At 34.7% G+C, this 21,250-nt stretch overlaps 1 protein-coding gene across 4 annotated transcripts in view; it reads left to right on the top strand.

The window, feature by feature from the left end:
• The window catches only part of VSTM2A (V-set and transmembrane domain containing 2A), a 30,025-nt gene extending 12,569 nt beyond the window's left edge, over positions 1-17,456 (top strand). For 2 of the 4 annotated variants that reach the window (XM_027731322.2, XM_027731318.2), the window contains one exon: positions 11,729-17,456. In XM_027731322.2, the coding sequence (XP_027587123.1) occupies positions 11,729-11,817 (89 nt within the window). In that variant the 3' untranslated portion in view covers positions 11,818-17,456. The other 2 variants (XM_027731319.2, XM_027731320.2) reach the window with 2 other exon arrangements.
• The last annotated feature ends 3,794 nt before the right edge of the window (positions 17,457-21,250 follow it).

Below are 21,250 nucleotides of genomic sequence, written 5' to 3'. Positions count from 1 at the left end.
TCTTTCAAAAACCCCACATCTTAATTCCTTATTTTTGCATAATTACTGATCAAACAAAATGCATACAAATACTTAAACTCCCGTTCCTAGTGCTTAGTTCATCTAAATGCAGTAACAAACTCTTCTCAGTTTATCTGCAGTTCTAAGTCCTGTCACAAGCAAAATGGTATCTACTTTTTGTAACCATCCCTCACTGCCATTACCAATCACAGATACTACACTACTGTCAATTTCTATTCCTCTTATAAAAATACAGGTTCAGGAACTAAGGAGAGAAATCCCTCAGAACCAGTATGTGTTCATTTTTCTTGTTCTACAAGTTTGAAGAGTTATTAGATCCCATATGTCCATACCAGACTGAGTACTTGGGTATGCTTAGTTATAAACGTATCCTCTGTGAAATCTGAGATATTATTTTCAACCTTAGTTATGCCCATAATTAAGCAATAATGATAAATCACAAGAGAAAATAGGTTTTCTGAGATTTCCTGAGATAATAATGGAATTTGTCATTAAATATATGGCAGCTCCACTGTAACTTGTATTTCTGTAAAAGTGATGGTGTTTGGATGCTGCACTTTTGTGTCCTATGATGCCCATCAAGAAACAGTGAGAGCAGACAGAGAGGAAACTAAATGTACAAAATATAAGAAACTAATTTTGTCCTTCTCCGTCTACAATGTAATTTTTTTATGCACATGTATACTGAGATCTTTCCTTTTCTTTTAGTAACATTAGCAGTGTGTTTCACTGCCCATCTGTCATTGCTACATATGCACTTAATCATATCTCTTCCTTTCTTTTAGCTATGTAAAAATGAACCTTTCAGACTAACCTCACCTTTGGAACAAAAGTCATATACAAAGATCTGGTAGAAGACACCCACAGGAGTTCTCTCAGTAGCAAAATTGCAGTAATTTTGCTCTACATGCCTGATATAACTTTATTTGGTAAATAACCACTAGATTGCCCACACATGCAGTAAACAAAGAGAAAAATATAAAGGAAGAAGAGAGAAAATAGGGAGGGGGGAGAAGCTGTGTATGATTTGTTTGTCAGTTCACTCAAATTGCTTTTTATTGCTTCACAATCAGACAGCTTGCACTGGGTCATCAGAGATTGCAGCATATGTGACAGGGCCTGCTCTTGAAATAACTGATGGGATTTCCTTGCTTCAGAACACAACCCATTTGTTACTTGACAGATATACAGCAAAGCAGAGGATATTTTTGTTTCAGATGAGAAACAGGAATTTTCCCCTCTGTGGTGCCCTACTTCATTATGAAAATCCTTTGCATCACATAAAATGAAAAAGAATGGGTGCAATTGTCTCCTGACTGGAAGGGATACAACTCTGCTGAAGTTTAAAAAACATCATTCATCTACAATAGCAAAAAATTTGGTTCAATGAAGATGACTTTTCTTCTACTCATAGAGTGAATTATAAGAAAAATCTAAACTTTGCCCAGCATGTACCACCTGAAGATGTTTAGTACGGTGAAGGTTTCTAGGAACAGAAGGAAGGGAAGGAAAAATCTAAAAACTGCTGTTTTCATCTCATTTAGATTCAGGGGGAGAGGGCATTCTTGGTGGTGGGTTTTGTTGCGTCACAGTTTTTTTGTTTTTTTTCTTCAACTTTGATTAACCTTTTTCTAGTGCTTCTCTTTGCAATCTTAGGTCAGATTAGCTCGAAAGCTCAACACTTTTAATATTTTCTTATTCTCTGGACAGGGAGTTTACATTTGATTAATTCAAAAGCTTCAAAGATATTCCAGACACATTATCATCTTTACAACTACAATAATAACCCCTCTTTGTTGATGACAAAGCTGAATGGCATTTGAAGAGCAACTAACGACGTTTCTGTCAGCCTTGAGAAGACTCTTCTCCAAACTCTCCATTTTACCCTATAATAAGGAAGTTGCAATCATAGTGTTTGGCAGAGCAACTTGCTATTCTGACTGTGTATGGGTGTTCTAGTCAGATCCACCTCATTGAAGTTTGTTCCCCCATCTACTGTCAAATGCTACTGTCTTGGAACAAAGCTGCTGTAAAAATGTGAAAATTAGATACACAGCCACATTTGCAGTGCTTCAAACATTCAATCTATGTGTTCATCAATCAACAGAAATACAAAGAGCAAATGTGAATACTACTTCTGCTACCAGTCCTGTTTCTACTGCCGTTATTATCTCAACTGTTGTTGTTGCCTGTGACACTGACTGAGGACTTTGGCCATCAAATCAAAGACATGGGGCTATAAGGATTATAAAAGTGACTTCTACAAGACTACAGAAGATGGTGTATCCATCTCCAGTTCCTTCTGTGTAACTGAAAAAAAGAAGAGTTCAAAAGTCAAGATGTTTTGTCAAGGAGCAATAACAAATCAATCCCGAAGCCAAGAACTAGCAGTAGGTCTCACAGGGAACCATACATTCAGATGGTGTAAAGACCTTTACTAGAATAATACTGTTAGATATTATGACTACATAGAATTGTGCCTGTCTGAAACACTACCAAAACAACAGATCAATTGCTTATTTTGAAGTCAATTGAATTATTCCCACATATACAATATCTAATAACCAGGGACCATCTTTTACCTGAAGAGACTTTGAATATCGATGATATTCAATGATATTATGATTGATTCCACATCTCAGAACTGTAATGAGAAAGGTTGAGAAAATCTGAAATTAAAGTAGAAAAATTCAATAATCTAGAATATGAATAAGATAGAATTAATACAATATTTGGCACAAATACTTAAGCTTCATTCTCACAATACACCACTTCCAAACTAGTGTACTGTGGTTGTAGGCATGATGCCCTTTTTTTATTTTATTTTACTTGTAACACAGCAATAGCAAGGGTAAAGGCTTTGGATTGTGAACACTGATTTAGCTCTTACAGTTTAAAATGTTGCCACCCAAAGTATCTTTCTTGCTCCAATAGAAGTTATTGCCCCAAATTTGGATGGCAGAAGGAAATAGGTGTCTTCTCAGCTTTCACAGTTCACAGTGTCAAGCCTCTATACTGCCATAAATGCATAATTTATAAGCCTCTATGACAGCTGATAAACTAAAACACAGAGCTGTTAAATTGAGATAAATGAAGAGATGGCATGGTGTTTGTTTCTATCACTCCTACTATTGGAGGTTTAATATCCATAAGAGGGGGAGTCAGAGAGATGGAGTCACTGTCATCTTAAACTACTCCAGCTAAACCCATTAAGAGCTTGTGAGTCACAGCTCTTAGACAGAGGTACCTTCTGTTAATCAGAGCCATTGTTCTAATCTCTAAAACAACTGCATCATCCACCAGGCAAACAAAGGATCAAAGGAATGGTCCCTGCCTCAAAACACTTACCATCTAGGAATCAGACAGAAGAAACCAGATTCACCCAGTGGGAGTTTAGCTGGGTTCCATGAAAATAGCTCTTATACAAATTATATAAATAGAAGGAGATCAGGTTGACTGTATGTCAATTATGAGCCTAAGTGTCAGGTGTGAAAAATGAGAAAAGGATTCGATATCACATGTTGAAATATTTACAAAAAATTTAAATTTTCCTTCCATCTGTGTCATAATAACTCTCTTTATATTTGGGTTTTTTTTATGACAGTGCTGTTGAAATTAATAGAGTAATATTAAGTATCACCCACTTAAATTTTCTTTCCAATAGATGAAAGAATTAACAGGGTGCAAAAAGCAGAGGAGCAAAAAGACAAGACCAGTTTTAGTTTTCTTCAAATAAAACTCTCGTTTTTATTGTATCTTTCAGAAATGGCTCCATTAAGAGTTTAATTACTAAGTGGCATATATCAAATATACACACACATATATATATACATTACTAAAATGCTGAGCAATTTCTGTTGGAGTCATGTTTCGTTAAGCAGAATTCAGTTGTTAAAAGAGTCAATTCAATGGTTTTTGTTAACAGCCTAAATTCGACCTTCATTCAGGATAGGGCATAGCTATATGCAAGTATACAATGGAGATGGGTTACCATAGGACAGTCAGAAAAAATTGCATTTCCTTTGGAATCAGCCATTTCATACAGATGAATACAAATGCAGCAGTTTTTATTTTTTCTGCCACACATTAAAAAAATTCTAGGACATTTTTTGTCCATGGTTTTCAGGGATACAATAAGAGAGAAAGGTGCCCAGTGCTGATAAGAGCAGTCAAAAAGCATGCCACCAGTTGTTCTGAAACAATACCAGTCATCCAGTCGGGGGCTTGCATTTGCTTGAGCTTGCACCCCTTCCCCTCATCTTTGAACTTGTTGCAATGGGCACTGCATACTGGCCTGCTTTTCAGTTTTGTTTAAATAGCTAACTCTGGTATTTCACAAACTATTTGCAAACACCTCTTTTAGCAACCTTTTCTCCAAAAAGTACTCTCTCATTGAAACAACTGAAGTCAATGCATTGCATTACTTAAACACGTGAAGAGATCTGAAAACTTTGCAAGTTAAAAACACCAAATAAAGGAAGGAAAAAAAATAGAATATCTACTACAAATGGTTGATGCTTGGACATTTCTGACTCTGAAACCAAAGTAGGCAGAATCTCATTGTCCTAAGAAAGTCAGGCAGGGAAGTTTGAGTATTAAGGTTAAAAAGTTTCCATAATATAGTAAATAAATGATGATGGAAGTACTCATAGTTTTACATACACTGAACAGTTCAGAGACATCAAGACCTCACTATATCTTTGGATGATCACATGAAATTTAAAGAAGTTGAGCACATGCACAAAAATGTTTCTAGCTGCTAGAAGGAAATATAGACTTCTAAAGCTGAAAGCTGTCTCCCTTAGCTTCAAAAATCATTATGACTTTGACACGCCTTACCCCACATATCGCCTGCACAGACAATTCATCAACACTTCATTTCACGAAATAAGAATCTACCTACTTGCAATGTTACTACTCTAAATTTGTTTAGGAGAATATCATATGAAAATGCTAAGGAAATTAAAATTTCAGAGGCTGAATTTTAGTGGGACAATCTGCCCACATACCTAGACCACTTTCAGACCAAAACAGCCTAAAAAATGTTCTAAAGAAGCATAAGTATTAGAATAAAACTTAGGATAACTACTACAAAAATGAACGACACTCATGAAACCAGTAGAACTGTATCAGAATTTCCTAATCATATTCATATATAAAGTATTATTTAGTACTGAGCTACTTAAGAACAGAATTTAAACAAAGCTATATATGAAAACAGAAGGAAATGCACTGATGAGAATGGAAGTTGTGCATTACAGGATAAAGGACGTAAGAGAGACCAAAAATTACACCCGAAATGGATTAAGTCAAGTACACTCTCCAGTTCATCTCTCTGAAAGACTGTGTTTAAACTCAACAGTTATTTTTGAATGGTTTTATCAGAACAGTATGAAAATCTATACATATTGATGAAATTCCCATTTGAATTATATGTTTAGGGATCTCATCCCTCACTCCTGTCTGTTCAAAGTGAAAGGATGGCAGGGTTGAATCATTTTGATGATCTCATTTTCATCTTTGAGAATGACATTAGAGATCCTTTTATCTTATTCATAGTGCATGATTGCCCAATTAGGAAGCCTGGTTCTACTCACTAGGTAAATAATGAGATACAAACAAGAACACTTTTTAAAGAATTAAAAAGAGAATGATGACTCTCAGATATGTTTCAATAGAAGGACAAGAATGATGAGATTTAGTTGTTTCTGTGGGTAGGATTTAATGTAGGAAGTGATGTAGAAACTAGTCTGAATGTAAAATCCCATATTTGTTCACACTGATATGCACTTAATTTTACTTCTGTCCATCTTGGCATTGTGAAAGTGCAGAATTCATTCAAAGTCCAATTCTTCTTTCTTTTTTTCTTCTTTCATACTGCTGTTTGTTCTCCTTTTATAGATTTACTATGGCTTGTTCTGAACCACTGCCTGAAGCCAAGTATCATTTTCCTACATGCTACCTATATTTGAAGTCCCCTCAGGTTTTTTCTTCTCCCAAGTATTAACATCTCAAATTTACATTAGAACATGACTTTAGGTGTAGCCGGACACAATTTAAAGGTTGTGGCCTGCCTTAGCCGAGAAAGAGCTCCAGGAGTTATTGTGGCTCAAGTTTCTGTCAGAATTCTCCCCTCTATTTGGGGTTGGAAAGTTGTCGCTTTTTTTGCGCCATGACAAGGTTGAACACATCTGTTCACCTGGGCACCTTACCTAGTGAAAGCTAAGGATTTACCATCCATCTAGAATCCCATCCCTCTTCCTTATCTGCTCTTCTAGACGTCCCTGACAAATAAGGAACAGACATCAGATGAACAGCACTACACACTGAATGTGAAATCTAAGTAGACTTCAGGGAAATTCAGTAAACTTCAATCAATTTGGAAGCAGCTTTCTTCCAAAACACAAAAAAACCCACAAAAAAACCCACAAAAGAACCAACTAAAATCAAACCAACCAACCAACCAAAACAAAGAAAAAAAAAACCCAAACAGAAATTCAGAACTTTTTCCTCTGGTGTATAAGAAAAATTCATTTGCTCAAACAGCAATTCGCAGTAGTTTAAGCTGATTACTGTATAGCCAATAGAGAAAGATGGAGGGAAATCTTAAGCAAAAGGATCTGCGTTGAATCTGATACTTACTGGTCATCTTCTGTTATTCAGTTCCTCAAAATCAAACACAGATGACTGAACCTTAAAACACACATGAGAAGTCACTCCTCTGAAGAGGAAGAGGGGTATATATATCTCAGCAGTATAAGAGACATATATACAACAATGATTTATGCAATTCAGAGGAACAAGGATGATAGTAATTGATAGACCAGAGAGAAAAATCTATTTATTAAAAACCTGTGTGAGACATATCCAAATAAAACTTCAAATAAAATCAACCATACTTGATTTTATTTATCTTTATGTATATGATACAGCAAATGTCCTCCAAGAAATCTTATAGTTAATTTATGTCCCCAGTAAAATTAAGGAAAGTATCTCATGAACTTTTACTTACTTTACATGGAAATAATGCAAAATTATGATTTCACGTGTTTTCAACTGGGGCTCACAAGAAGGTTATGTAAAATCCAACATGATAAAGCAAAGCTAAGTGTTGTAAAACAGCAGACCAGGCACTTAAAGATGGAAAACATCAGCACAAATTCCTGAAAAATGAAACTTCCAAGATTTCAAAAATTAGTAGAACAGCAAAATTAATTCATATTCAGCACAATCCCATATATATGTAAGGATATTTTGGTATATTGTAATACATACTGAGAATCTAGGATGGATTTTTGTGTGACTGGCTGTATTTCTCCTGTACTGTCAGCACAAAACAAGGACACTGCTCAGGCATTGATCAGTGGGTTACTAATTAAAGGAAATTCAAGGATACCCTAACTAAACTTATACGTTTGATAAAATAGTAAAGAAGTGCTGTTGAATTTGCAGATTCCTTCTGTTATTTATATGAGAATACGCTATTCATTGTATACCTAACTGTAAGAAGGTAATTTTCAGAGTCTCTGACAGGTATGAGGCTCAGAATGCAGTAGGCTATTATGTCCCAAATCTTAGAAAGTGCAGATGGAAACTGCTTAAGACCCAAAGTGGTTAACCATGCAAGGTACTCCTGCAAATAGGAGATGCTAGAATTGGTAGTGCCCGAGGCAGCTGCTTAGTTTACAATTCAGTGTTTCATCCAGTTGTGAGAAAATGAACGGGCAAAATTATTCAACCAGTATTTGCTTTTCTCTGCTTGTCTCCCAAAATCCCACGTATCTTTACACAAATTTTGTCTGATCAATATCGTAGTGAAAGCCAGGGACTGTAGTCATTCAGGCATGGAATGAGTAACTACCTTTTTGATCAGTTAGGGTTTACTAGAATTTATAACTTCTGATGGCTTTATTTTATACTTAGATGCTCTAAAACTGATTTCATTAGCAAAACAAAATTGGTGTTTACCTGTGTGGTCCATACACTATGAGCCACAAAATATGCTTCAGTATTTCTGACAGAGATGCTTTTATTATTTTAAACATTAAGGTCACAATTATTTATCACATATTTTTTCTCTCTGTATTCCTAACATTTAAGAAAACCATGAATTTGAATAAAACACAGTTTCAAACTCTGAGAGTGTCTGACATACACATCAAGTAGAGTTTAATTAATAATGTAGAAACAAAATATACATACATTATACTATGATGCTTCTTCTGAGCTACTGTTTTCGAGGGTTACATAATTGCAGTCCAGTTTTACCCAGTGTTGTTGACGTGCAATAAAATTTATTTTAGTTGTCCTTATGTTATTAGAAAATAATGTTTGAAATGGATACGTAATGAGTAATCAATTTATCAAACCCACAGCCAGATAGACAGGTTTTAACTTACATTACTTTGCTCACAGTTCCAGTGATTCAAGTCTTGGTCAGAACAGTACACTAAAATACATCTACATGAAAAGTCTGAATCTGGATACTCTGAATTTTCAAGATATTTGAATTTTCAAGATATTTTAATTTGGATTTTGATGTGTACCTTGCCTCTGACATAAGTTTAAAATGTTGGAACTGAGTCTCTGATTTAAGCATCCTATGACTTTCAGATTTGAAGTCAAAATGGAAATTTCTGAATATTTTTGGTCACATCTTCTTTGAAGAGGAAAAACAAAATAATAAAATATGAGCAAATAGAACAGAAAAAGAAAAAAAGTCTAAAAAAGCTGCTTTCAGTTTCACTATGTCCTCATTCTTCATTGGCAGTTTTCACTCTTTCAAAAGCTAAAGAAACACTTGGGTTCATGAAAAAACAAATACAATTCTTTTTCACATCTCTGGGAAAAAAAACCAACCTGAATACACTTAAACTTCAATTTTATTTTATAAAACATCACTGAAAAGATGAGACCACACCTAATAGTCATACATGTCACTGCATGTTGCAATTTTATTTGGGCTCATATATTACTGAAAATTTATCTGCTTGGGTTAGGTAGCATTTTGGAAATTTTTAAACCAGATTAGGATATACTAACTAGTTCCCAAAACCTCACAGAGGACACTGTCTATGACAATTTTTTCCAACAAACCTAATAGCCTCTTTCTTCACATTGAAGCTGAAATTATTTTAGTTGTTATTTTCCCTAAATTTTTTCTCATGTGTTCAGAATTGCTTTAGCCTGCTTTTACTGCTTGTACTCTAACCTAAATCCCCTGCAAGATAAAGAAAAACAGACTTGTTTTTTAGAGAAGAACATGTACGTAGAACAATTGGAGGAAGGTCATGATTTATGCAGAAACTGCATTCAGAAACTAAATTCAGAAACTAAATTATGCAGAAACTAAATTCAAAGGTTATCATGAGTTTGTATCATATATTACCCCCTAATTTGGGGATGTACAGATTGTCATATTGAAAAAAGCAAAAAAACCCAAAAATCAAAGAAACTTTTCCCTGCAAATATTTTCCACTGTGAAATAACTTGTCAAACTTATTTTATATCATACTGTTTCTCCTCCACACATTACAGCTTTCAAATTCAAAAATCACAACGCTATTAATTGTTAAAAAAGCTCTTTTAAAAAATATCTATGAGATTCCTCTGAGTTGTATTATACATATTTTCTGAAAAGGAAATGTATCTCCAAAGACCTCTTTAGAGTGGTCTTGAGCCATGTATTTCCCCAGTTCAATCAAAAAAACCCTCATTTCAATGAAATAAAACAAGTGAAAATAATTGAATACATCAGGAAATGATCTAACATTAACAAAGGTTGTAACTAAGTTCTGCTAACCTTATTAGGGAAAGAAAATCCTTTATAATAATCTGTCAAATTACAGATTTTACACATTATATAAAGAGAGAACAAATCTATGCTGCAACAAAACCCAAACTGACCTCAGTCCTGGAGTTCAAGTTCGTAAATACTATCTGTGTGAGAACAAGCCCCAGAAAGAAGTCACAGTCAATTTGCTTGTGTGTTTGCTTGTTCCTAATACAGAGCAAGTGTTTTGAGATGCTCAGAAAAGTGCTGCAGTGTACTTGAATATTGCTCAAGTAGTAATGCAGGTAGCATTATCAGACGGGCAAGAGATAAGTAGGCTTCCCATACCTGTGTTCTATCAGTAGAAACTAAGCTCAGAGTTCCCCTGGACTTCTTTGAAACATCTCAGTAATGTCTTTGAGATGTTTCCATTTAAAAGTTAATATTCATTTAGAGATTCAGTTCACACGTGGATAATTGAAATATCACTGTTACTTAGAAGGTTTTGTGTATGTGACAGAGGACTAAGGGTGCTTCATGGCAACTGCTATGTATGCAACATCTCACATCACATATTTACTAAAGTAAGCAGTGTTCATCTAAAATCTGGAATTTAGTTTAATCCCCATTTTTAAAGGGAAAAATTTACTAAAGACAGGAACAAAAACACTTCTTGCTACACTTATAACCATAGCTAGCAGATATAAAGAAACTGTGTTACTGATAAATATCTGCAAGGTTTAAAAAATGCACTTTCCTGGAGTTCTTTTTGCTTTCATTGTGTATAGTCTTGATGAGGAGACAAATGTGCTTTTTGGGGCTGCAATGAAATTCATCATCCTGCTTAGTAATAAATTTTTTACAAAAATAGTTTATACATGATCAACAGATTTTTTTAAAATAACTATTTATTACAAGTCCATCATTATCATAGACTGCTTATAACACCATTATTACTTCGTTGTAGAACTGATGCCTGTAACTATCAATAACATTAATACTTTCCAAATATACAACACAGATATAAAATCTATTGATCATGCATTAATCTGTTATAATTGGAACTCCTATTTATAGTGCAACCAAATTAAATTTATAGTTTTCACCTCATGTAATATGTTTCAAATTTGGAATGTGATTCTATATGATACAGGGAGTTATCAAGCCCTGAGACTTGGTATGTAAGACATCTAAATACTTATATTCTTGGTGTGCGGACATTTCAGTTAAATTAGTCTAGCCCTGAATGGTTTTTTTCTGCTAACATGCTTAAATATAAAGTCACGTGTTTAGAAATAATGATATGTACCATTGTTTTCATAGCTTTGTTTAAAAAAAACTCTGGGAAAATCTAGTTTCTCAAAAAAAAATAATCCAAACACTTTGGCAATCTGTTTCCCCCTTGTAAATAGTACAGCCATTTGCCAGGATCTCCTCCAGTTTACAAGAAAACACTCTTTAGCCACTAGATGATTTTGTTGTAAGTAATCAATGATGTGATGTTGGAAATGATTTTGTAAAGAACACTCTGAGATGGAAGGTGTTTGGGTTTGTCCCTTTTAGTGTATGGTTTCACTGGGTAACATTGTTTAAAAAGACAGATGAGAAAGAAAAGCAAAGCAAAACAAAAACCTTCCCTGGGACTGAAATACTCTGTATGTGTTGTTATTTGCAGTGCATGCCAAGACATTCATGGGCACCAGAGCCAACCTGGCGAGCTAATTAAATATATAAATGTATGTGTTTAAAACAGCCTTATAAGGAGCATTGGAAATCTGCAAGATGAGCGAATATCTTATAACTTCTTCCGCAGGTGCGAGGATAGCTACAAGCCATGGACTTTCTGTCCTGCTTCTTGTTTGTGGCTTTGTGAAGGGTGCTTTGCTTTAATCTAAAAGTGCTGACTTTTTCCAATATCACTTTCTCTTCTTAAAGCAAAGAGCAAATCGCCTGTAAAATCCACGGAGCGGACAGCAAAGTTGACCCTAACCTCCAACCACCACTCTGCACCCAATGTACTCTAAATCTCTACACAAGGAGCACCTTCTTCAGGAAGTACAAACAAAATTACTAAATAAATAAAATAAAATAAAATAAAATAAATATTATAAAAAAAAGAAGAGGATACCACGTTTTCTTGATATATCTTATTTTCTTTGGCGTATCACTGATATTTTATTTGAAGAGAACTGGTGTGATGTAATCAAACGTTTTGTAACAGCAAGACCTAGTTTCCTTTTCTTTCGGCAAGGAGAAGCCTCATCCTTGACTTCTCAGGGGTTGGCCTGCGAGTCATCAGTATTACAGAATTAACCATGGATGACATTTGGTTTCCTACACTGAAAGAACCATTCCAGCCTGGAAGCAAAAAGAGGCCAAATAATGAAACAAACCATAGTGATTTAACATCGACCCAAATAAAATACACACAAACTTTATCAAAAAGCCTTTTTTTTCCTTTTTTTTTTTTTTTTTTGGCATGAGAAATAGGGAGGAGAAAATTAATTCCACAAAGCAGCTCAGCAGACTAGAGGATGTTGTTTCTGGAAAACAAATGAGGGTATTTTTCTTTTGAGTTTTTTTTCTTTTTCTTTTTTCTCTTTTTAATATATTATTCTTTTTCCCCTGTGAGGTTTTTTCCTGTCTTTTTGTTTGCTTCTTGTACAATGGTGGCAATTTCATACTTAGGCCAACCCCTGATGATTGTGTGGAGGTTTATATATATACATCTTTTTTTGTGTGTGTGTGCGTTCTATATTTCAGTGTGTTTTCTCTAATTTTGCAACTCCTGTATATGCAAAACTAACTTAAATTCTGTAAATTGCTTACAGTCTGTGTGATATAACTTCAGAGTAGACATACTTTGGTCCTCATGCAAGCCAGTTTTTAATATTATCTATATGTCGTGCCACCGAGAGACATTTTAATTTCTTTTTTTGACAAAACATCACTTTTACTTTGTAATTCAGTAATGTGTGGATTTTGTAATACATATTCTTCACTTTGACTGGTTTGACTCTCTTCAGCCCTCTGTTTACTCTGTAAATGCACATTAAAATTTGTTATGGTCTCTAGACAACAAATTATTTTAGTTTGTATGTTGTGTTGGAGTTCAGATGCTGAAAGCTCTTTTAACTTGTGATGTTTATAGAAGATGAAGTGATTCAACTACTAGAGACTGTAAAATGCAGGTTTGCAGTCAAATACTGCATGTAAAGGAACGTTAGAAACAGAAAACAGTCAAATAAACCAGAACATGACTTAAAGGAGGTTCTTTTGGTAAAAAGTTATAGGAAAGAGAATTTATTACACTGATAAACTATATTCTCATCACGGTTCCTCTACATGGCCAAAGAAGCGTTTTTCTTTGCTTTTTCTGGAAGTGTATTTTCATTACTCATTGATATTCTTAATTAAAATATTTTTTGTCTGTGAAATGAACATGAGAATTTTGCTGTTGGATGATGTAATATGCGTTACATGAATTACATTCATTAATGCAGGAAGCAAAAATTGCTACCATTTGCAGCTGCAATCAGGAAGGTTTTTTTCTTGTTCCCCTCTTTCCACTGATGCTGAAAAATTCACACCCTTTCATTTATCAGCTCAGACAATCACATATACCACATGCTTATTATGATCTATTTACAGCAGCATTAAGTAGTTGCAATGTGGTCAGATGTGTGATTTCTCCTCACTTTGTAAGCAATGTAGAAGGAAGCAAAAAACTATGTTTAATATCTCACCAGTCCGTGGTCAACAAGCCTAGCATTTTATCTCAAAACTCTCATAAGTCTGAAGTCTTCCTCCATTACTTTCAAAGGATGAATATCAATTAGGGGCCTAGAATCAACACTTTGGAACACTGATGGTTTGAAAGAGGATAATGTATTTGTGCGGTTCTAATTTCCCATACATTCTGTACTATAAGCTTGATTGGGAATAGTCAGTCTTTCTTTGATTTTAATCTAAGCAGTAATAAAGAGAGAAGACATTTGGTGTAATACAGACAAATCAGGAATAACTGTCAGAGAAAAAGGAAAAAAATTCTTCTATATTAACATAAAATTTATAACCCACTTGGAATGTTGTCTATTGAAAAAGTTTTGCTCCATAGTAACAACAGCCTACTGATAGAAAGATTAAAAACAGTCCCCATTTAAATGTTCTTAATCAAAACCAACATTGTGGATCAGAGAGGATGTAAAAGAAAAGAGTAAAGAGTCAGACCTTTTTGAAGTCTCACTTTCTGAACACACCGATGGAACCAAACTTTCAGAACTCTGGAGAGAAATCTATATTTTCACCATGAAATGGATGTCTATGACTGGATGATATGAGAATCTCCTGCCTGGAGCTTGGAAACTTCAGTTTCCATTGGTATTAACTGGAACCAAATGCTTAATGTCACATGTTTTTTTGTTGGTTTACTGTATCCATATAACTTGTATGACTATTCCATGTATGCACAGTCATATAAACTACTCACAGTGACATATGGCATTTTGCAGAGCACTTTAGCCTCACAATGTTAAGAGTTGTTACTATGTTAAACTGATATTGTGTTTTGTTTTATGCTGTTAGCTGCTTGGATATAAATCACCATGTACTAGGAATTCAGATTAAAGAACGAGCTGAAATTAAAAGCAGAATTCTAGACCACTTGGCCTAGTGTGATGCAAGTCAGGAGACATTACCAAAAAAAGTGCCATATTGTGATCTGCTATTGTTCAACAGTATCAGCAGAAAAAGACCAAAAAAAAATCTGTAGGACTTTTGAAAAACCTTTAAATCTTGCATGAGATGCGAAGGGGATACAATAACTGTCCTCTTTCCTCCCTCCATTGGATAATATGCCCAAATTCTTCCGATGAGGCTGATCCAGCCTTTCTGGTTGCAGATCTAGAACACAGCTTTAGAGTTTCTGCCAATCTGTGTGGATGCAGAAGCAACATCTCCTAACAGGAGAAAGAATTGCATTTCTAAATTCTGTTTTGTCTTAACATCTTAAAAGCCATTCTTCAGATTGAGAATCTTCCTGAAGGTCCCAGAAATTCTCATAATGGAAGTCAAGCTTCAACAGTCCCCCTTTTTTCTAAGAATGGAGTTATGAATAATATTTGGTATAGAAATGCAACTATTGCCAATTTCTGTCTGGTGCAGTTTTAGTTTGGCTTTAACACCAATAGATAAAAAAATTAGCTTAATTACATCCTTTAAAGGTCCTTATTGAGTTAGGTATCTAAAAGGTCAATTTACATCTAGAAGTGGTAAAATCTCTCAACCTTTCCACAAAAACAGTCCAGTTTGGAGATGGTCATTTACATGACTCATGCTTCTCACTATGTGTCCCCAAGGCCTCATTGTATATGTGACTTTCTTCGGATCATTCCAACAATTTTTGTTTTTAATGAAAGAATAAGCATGGGTAAGTATGGAACACTTGTATTTCAAGGTATATGCCATCTACATTCACACACTTTGAGATCTGGTATTTCATCAGACTAAAAGAAACATATTCCAGCCCCATTAAATTTAATGACAGTTTTTGTATGACATGAAAAAAAGATCTGTGGCATTTTTGTACTACTAATCAATGATTAGTACTGCAACAGAGCCTGTCTCAAAAAGTCTCATTTTCTATGGTTACTCATATTCCTTTAAGCTCTAGAATTTCACGTATACAAGTTGTTGTGTAACATGTTTGAACTTTCCTTTCTTAGTTGCCTTTTGTAGATTCTTCAAATTTGTGGAGCATGAGGGATGCTTAGACCATAGATTTAAAAATCTTGGAAGACTAATTTATCAGATCCTCAGATCTCCTATTAAGAAAGGTACTAGAAAATGTGCATGGTAAATGCCAAATCTATCATGAGTTATTATTATTTCTTTTTCATTCTCAGCATTGAAAATTTATATTACAGCAATACCTGAAGCCAAAGATCAGAAGTAGGTATAAACATATGAGACATCATGGCAAATGCAATAGGACTGCTTAGAGGTTCATACTTATGCATGTAATTCAGTGCTGCTGTGATTTAGGATCAGAACACGCTCTAGAACCAGTTTTTCTCACATTCATTCTTCAAAGTATTTTTGCTTCGTTCAAATAAAATGAGAAAACAGTGGCCACTGCAAAAATCTGAATGTTTGCCTAATATTTTTCAGTGTTAGACATTTCACTTCTAATGATCTTTACAGTAATGTATCATTCATAATTTAATTCATCGTTTAAAAAAAAAAAGAAAAGAAACTGCACTGCTGTCAATCTTTGGTTCCTTCCTCAAAAAAAAAAAAAAAAAGGAAGAGAGAACAATTCAAACCTTTGTCATTTGCAGGGTATGGGAATATTTGTCCATGATATTATTATTGGTAAATGTCAGATGTTGTTTACAGAGCTAAAAGCATTAGGAACCAAGAATGGGATCATCATACTTTGCAATATAAATTTTTAAAGGTTAATGTTCATGATTAGCTCAGCTATACAATGCTAAGCACACAGTTGCTTAATGAAACTCACCATAAATGCCTTCAGTCTTTTGTTCTGAGCTTCCTAAATATTTACTTATTTGATTTCACAGTCATAAAATTTGCAGATATGTTGACATAGTTGAAAGATTATACATATTTTTTCTAGTGCTCTTCATCCTATCAATAAAAGGAGAAAGTTAAATCAATCTGTAACAATGAATCACAATCAATTTTTAGGCATATTTGCAAAGAAACAGAAGTACACTTTCTTGAGAGTCAAGTTTAATTGCAATCTTATTTCATTTTCTCCTTTTTCTACTATTCTTTTTCTGCCAAAATTTCAATCTAAAACCCAGAAAATACTGTATATCTTACTACTTCTTACAAAGTGACAGAGGACAAAATAATGTCACCTTTGTTATGAAAGAATGTAGGGAGGAAAAAGGAGGGGAAAAGAATCTTTTCATATAACAATAGTCTAAATATCTGCAGTGCCCATCACCTCAAAATATCTTGATATATATATATAATTTGAATTCCAACTATATCATTCTGACAGTAGAGATGGTCTTCAGTTGGGAGCAAATGAATTAACTTATTGAAATGATCCTTTACATTAACAATACAGCAGAGAAAGAGGTCTTAACTGTATATGAGAGTATTTACAGACAGCTCATAAGGAAGCCAAAATGTACATAATAGACTATTAATTCCTTTCTTCTTTTTATATGCCATGAACTTGAAGACTGAGAGATTGGGTCTGACAGCCAGCTGCTTAAAATAAACTATTCCATTTAAAACTCTGAAGAAGCAAATTCGTTATTAAAATGATTTGTATAACTATAACCTTTTAGATTATATGGGGTTTAGATTTTTAAGCAAAGTTATATATATTATATATAATATCCTTGTATATTCAATTGAGAAGGAAGGAGACAATGAATTCTTTTGCTACTTCTGATAGAAGATTATGTTTATTGCTGCTGATTGTTTTCAATATCAAATGACTAAACAGACCCTTTAAATCACTTCTTAAAAAATCGAGTGCCAGTTTTTCTATCACCTACAATACCCTTCAGTTTTTGATTGTTAACCAACACTGGTTCAGATTTTTAAAATGTTGCTTTTTCCTCATAATAGAAAAGAAGGAATCTACACTTTATTAAAAATAAATGTCAACATGTTTACTAAACCACCTTAATGTCTTTTTCTTTGGTGATTTGGGCACAATATATATTATTTTTGTTCATATTATTTATCCACTCAATGGGGCTAAGCACTGAAAAGAAGACAGGGAAAAGTGGATCTTAGTTGTTCCACCTACTAAATGAAATCCTGTGTAAGAGAGAGAAAACAGAAGGTATGATTCTTCTGTTTCCCTACAACAGCCAACAATGAAGAACCTTCACAGGGACTAACAAACTAAATCACTGCCATAAAAGATGATTTTGATAATTTAACTTTGTAACAAGGTGAAACACTCAATAAAATTGAAAGAAATTTCTCTAGCAAAATGTAAAAAGCTTTTCTTCCAAAACTATGATTCTTCCAACTGATTAGGGCTTTGAACAGGGGAAGGTTTTGTCCACCTTTTGCAACTGCACAATGACTATCCCAAAGAGCCTGTCAGGTGTTTCCATCCCACCAGCGCTGCCCCACACTTGATTATTAATGATGAGGGCACCCAGGAGATTAATATATATTTCAGAACAGTAATTTTCTATACCTAAATTTATTTTTTTTTACTATTTTTAGCTTTTCAGTAGAAAAAATCTTCTTAGGTAGTTTTCTTTTAAGAAGTGAGGTAACGTTTCCATAATTCATAAGTGTTGTAGATAGTTTGGGAGTTTTGTTGTTGTTTTGGGTTTTTTTAATAGTTCTTAGCACTTAACAGAACGGGCTTAAAAAGTCACCCAGTGGTATTCTAAAGCTGTCTTTGTGCAAGAACTACTTGCATTAATGGAAAAAAACCCAACTAACCAAACAAAAAAACTCCCACAAAATCTCCTGTCCTGGAGTTCATTCTAATGAGGAATGCAAAATGTTGGGGAAAGGAGGTGAGGAGGAGAAAGCTCCCGGAGTGATTTTGGTGATAGTGGTCTGATCTTTGTCTTTAACCTTTCCAGTATACTTCTTGGACTCAGCAAAGGAATAAATTCTGAAAGAACTTATTATGCACATGCAGCAGCAGAAATAAAGCATGCAATACTGCTGTCAATATTATGCAAACCACAAGACCTACTGAGTTTGCACAACAGTACTGTGCACAAGGGCAGAATATCCATTGTCTGGATTCTAAAAAAGTTGAATGCCTGGAGCTCCTAGATATAGGCTACTCTCACCTCTGGACAGGATTTGTGTAACTAGAAAATTGCTCCCCTTCTAAAGCTCCTAACCCATGGGACAAATAAAATAGAGAATACTGAAAAATAAAGAATATTGAACAAAATTCCTCAGGAGTCTCCCTTACTTCCTGTGTTTGTGACTAATACTTCTAATATAAAAATTCAAGAAAACTGCTCTCCTCAGCATTAACCTTCACAGATGGACTTGGAGAATACTATTTGACCTGAATTTTACATCCCAACTTTATTTCTTTCACTTTTGCAAGGTATGTCAACATTGAAATAAAACACAAGGAAATAAAGAAAAGCCAAAATGACGTATTGTGCCAAAATCCTCACTCAGAACAATATTAAATGTGAATTATCAAGTATATCTAACACTAAACCAAACTCTTTTATCAGGCACTTTAAAGAGTCATTGATTTATAATCATGAAATTTAAGCAGAGATCTGAGGATTATGCTCTATTATGCATTTGTTTCAAAAAATAGTAACCTTAGAGCTGCTTGTAATTTGGTAAATTAAACGCTATTTAGTATGGTTATCTATAAAGGTAAGCAATACGGATATTTAAGACATTTGTCATGAAAATATACACAGAACATACAGAAATTTAGAGACAGACCTGCTTATGGTAACAGTTTCTTTTCTCAGCAGATGGATGAAGCAGATGGAAGACCTGTGTTTTCTTCACACTTTTCCTACGATCACTAGTTACAGCAGTAATATCAATTCTACCCTGGAGATATATATGAAGCAATTTTTCATCTTATTCAGTTTTTCTTTTTAATCAGATTAGGCTTTTGGTAGTCCTCAGAAATATGTAACACAGAAAAAAACACAGGCAGTTGTATGGAAGTATGAGGGCCTTCAAGTGTATCCACTCAACAAATAAAAGCAAGCTTTCCTTAGGAAAAGAAATACAACACATTATACTGTATGATAATTTTTTATATACAAGTTATATTTGTTTGTTATATACAAGTTATATTTGACACACTGTTCAGAACGATTTGCCATCACTTATAGCAAAAAGGAGGTTCTACTAGAAACATTTGTGTTGCAAAATTCTAAAATATCCTATTTGTCCTCATTTTATTGTGGATTTCTCAATTGTGTTCTGTATTTTGTTCCAACAATTTAAGATATTAAGCCATACAACATCGCTGAAGTGGATAAGAAGCACTTGAGCAATTTGTTTCACCAGGTCATCTTTGAAGGCTCTGACTTCCTAGCTGTAGAGTGGTTACAAGGAAGTAGAGTGGCAGAAGTGTTTTAAAACAATCACAGCTGTATCTGGTCGTCCAAAAAAATCTCCAGCCATCTTGTGGGGTAGGATTTCAAGGGAACACCATTCAGGAAGCTGACACAAGATCTGCCAATGAACCAGTATACAAGTACCTAGTGTAAGTGAGCTGAACCTAACACTGGAATAATTTGTTTCTATACTAACTGTAGACATTCCAGAGGAAGAGGAATGTACTCAATGTGTCAGAATCAATGAAAACACCATTGTAGTGGTTAATGGGCAGACAAGCAGAAAATTAATATTATGACATATATGAAACAAGCTACATAATAAACTCTGAAAATAGTAAAATGACATGACACATGTTTCTGCTGTGTTGCTGAGGAAAATTAGGTGCCGGTTTAGACTCATTATCTCTGACAACACCAATACCAACATGAGGCAATGAGATAAAGCCCCAACTCAAAATGAAGCTGGATGACTGAAACCACTGTATCCCAAGAAGTAACTATACGAGCACTGAAGATAGATAGTAAAATTTCTAGTGAAACTGGACATTTGTGAGAACAATAACAAAACCTACAGATCCAGTAGAAGGGTTTCTTTAAAAGGCTCATGTGGGTGTGTAGCAAGCAGGACTGAGGAACTGTTCATCCTCCTCTACTTGGCACTGGTAAGGCTGAACCTCAAATCCTTGTGTTCAGTTTTGGGCCCCTCACTACAAGACACTGAGGTGCTGGAACATGTCCAGAGAAGGGTAACGGAGCTCGTGAAAGATCTGGAACACAGGTCTTATGAGGAGCAGCTGAGAGAGCTGGGGTTGTTTAGTCTGGAGAAGAGGAGGCTTAGGGAAAACCTTATCACTGTCTACAACCACCTGAAAAGAGGCTGTAGCCAGGTGGGTGTCAGTCTGTTCTCCCAAGCAACAAGAAACAGGATGAGAGGAAATTACTTAAATTTCTCAGGAGAAGCTTAGAATGGATATTGTGAAAAATTACTTTGCCAAAAGGGTTGTCAAGCGCTGGAACAGGCTGCCCAGAGAAGTGGTTGAGTAACCATCCCCGGAGGTATTTAAAAGACATTCAAATGTGGCACTTAGGGACATGATTTAGTGGTGGACTTGACTTGTTAGGTTAATGGTTGGACTCAATGATCTTAAAGGTCCTTTCCAAACTAAATTATTCTATGATTCTGTGAGTACAAATCTTCATGTTTCCAAACTGAAGGTAAAAAACATCCACTGCTGGTGAGGAATAAAATAACCTTTAAACATATAGTTCTATGAGCAAATTATTCCAGGAGAATATTTCTGTTTATCCCTGAGGAGCATATGGATATGGCTATTACTGAACACAAAATACTGAAGTAGGGGGCCCCCTTTCAGATATGGAC

The sequence above is a fragment of the Pipra filicauda genome, unplaced genomic scaffold (assembly GCF_003945595.2).
Source record: "Pipra filicauda isolate LSUMZ 115617 unplaced genomic scaffold, ASM394559v2 scaffold230_size2164044_pilon, whole genome shotgun sequence".
Taxonomy (NCBI): domain Eukaryota; kingdom Metazoa; phylum Chordata; class Aves; order Passeriformes; family Pipridae; genus Pipra; species Pipra filicauda.
This window is presented reverse-complemented; position numbering and strand designations above follow the sequence as displayed.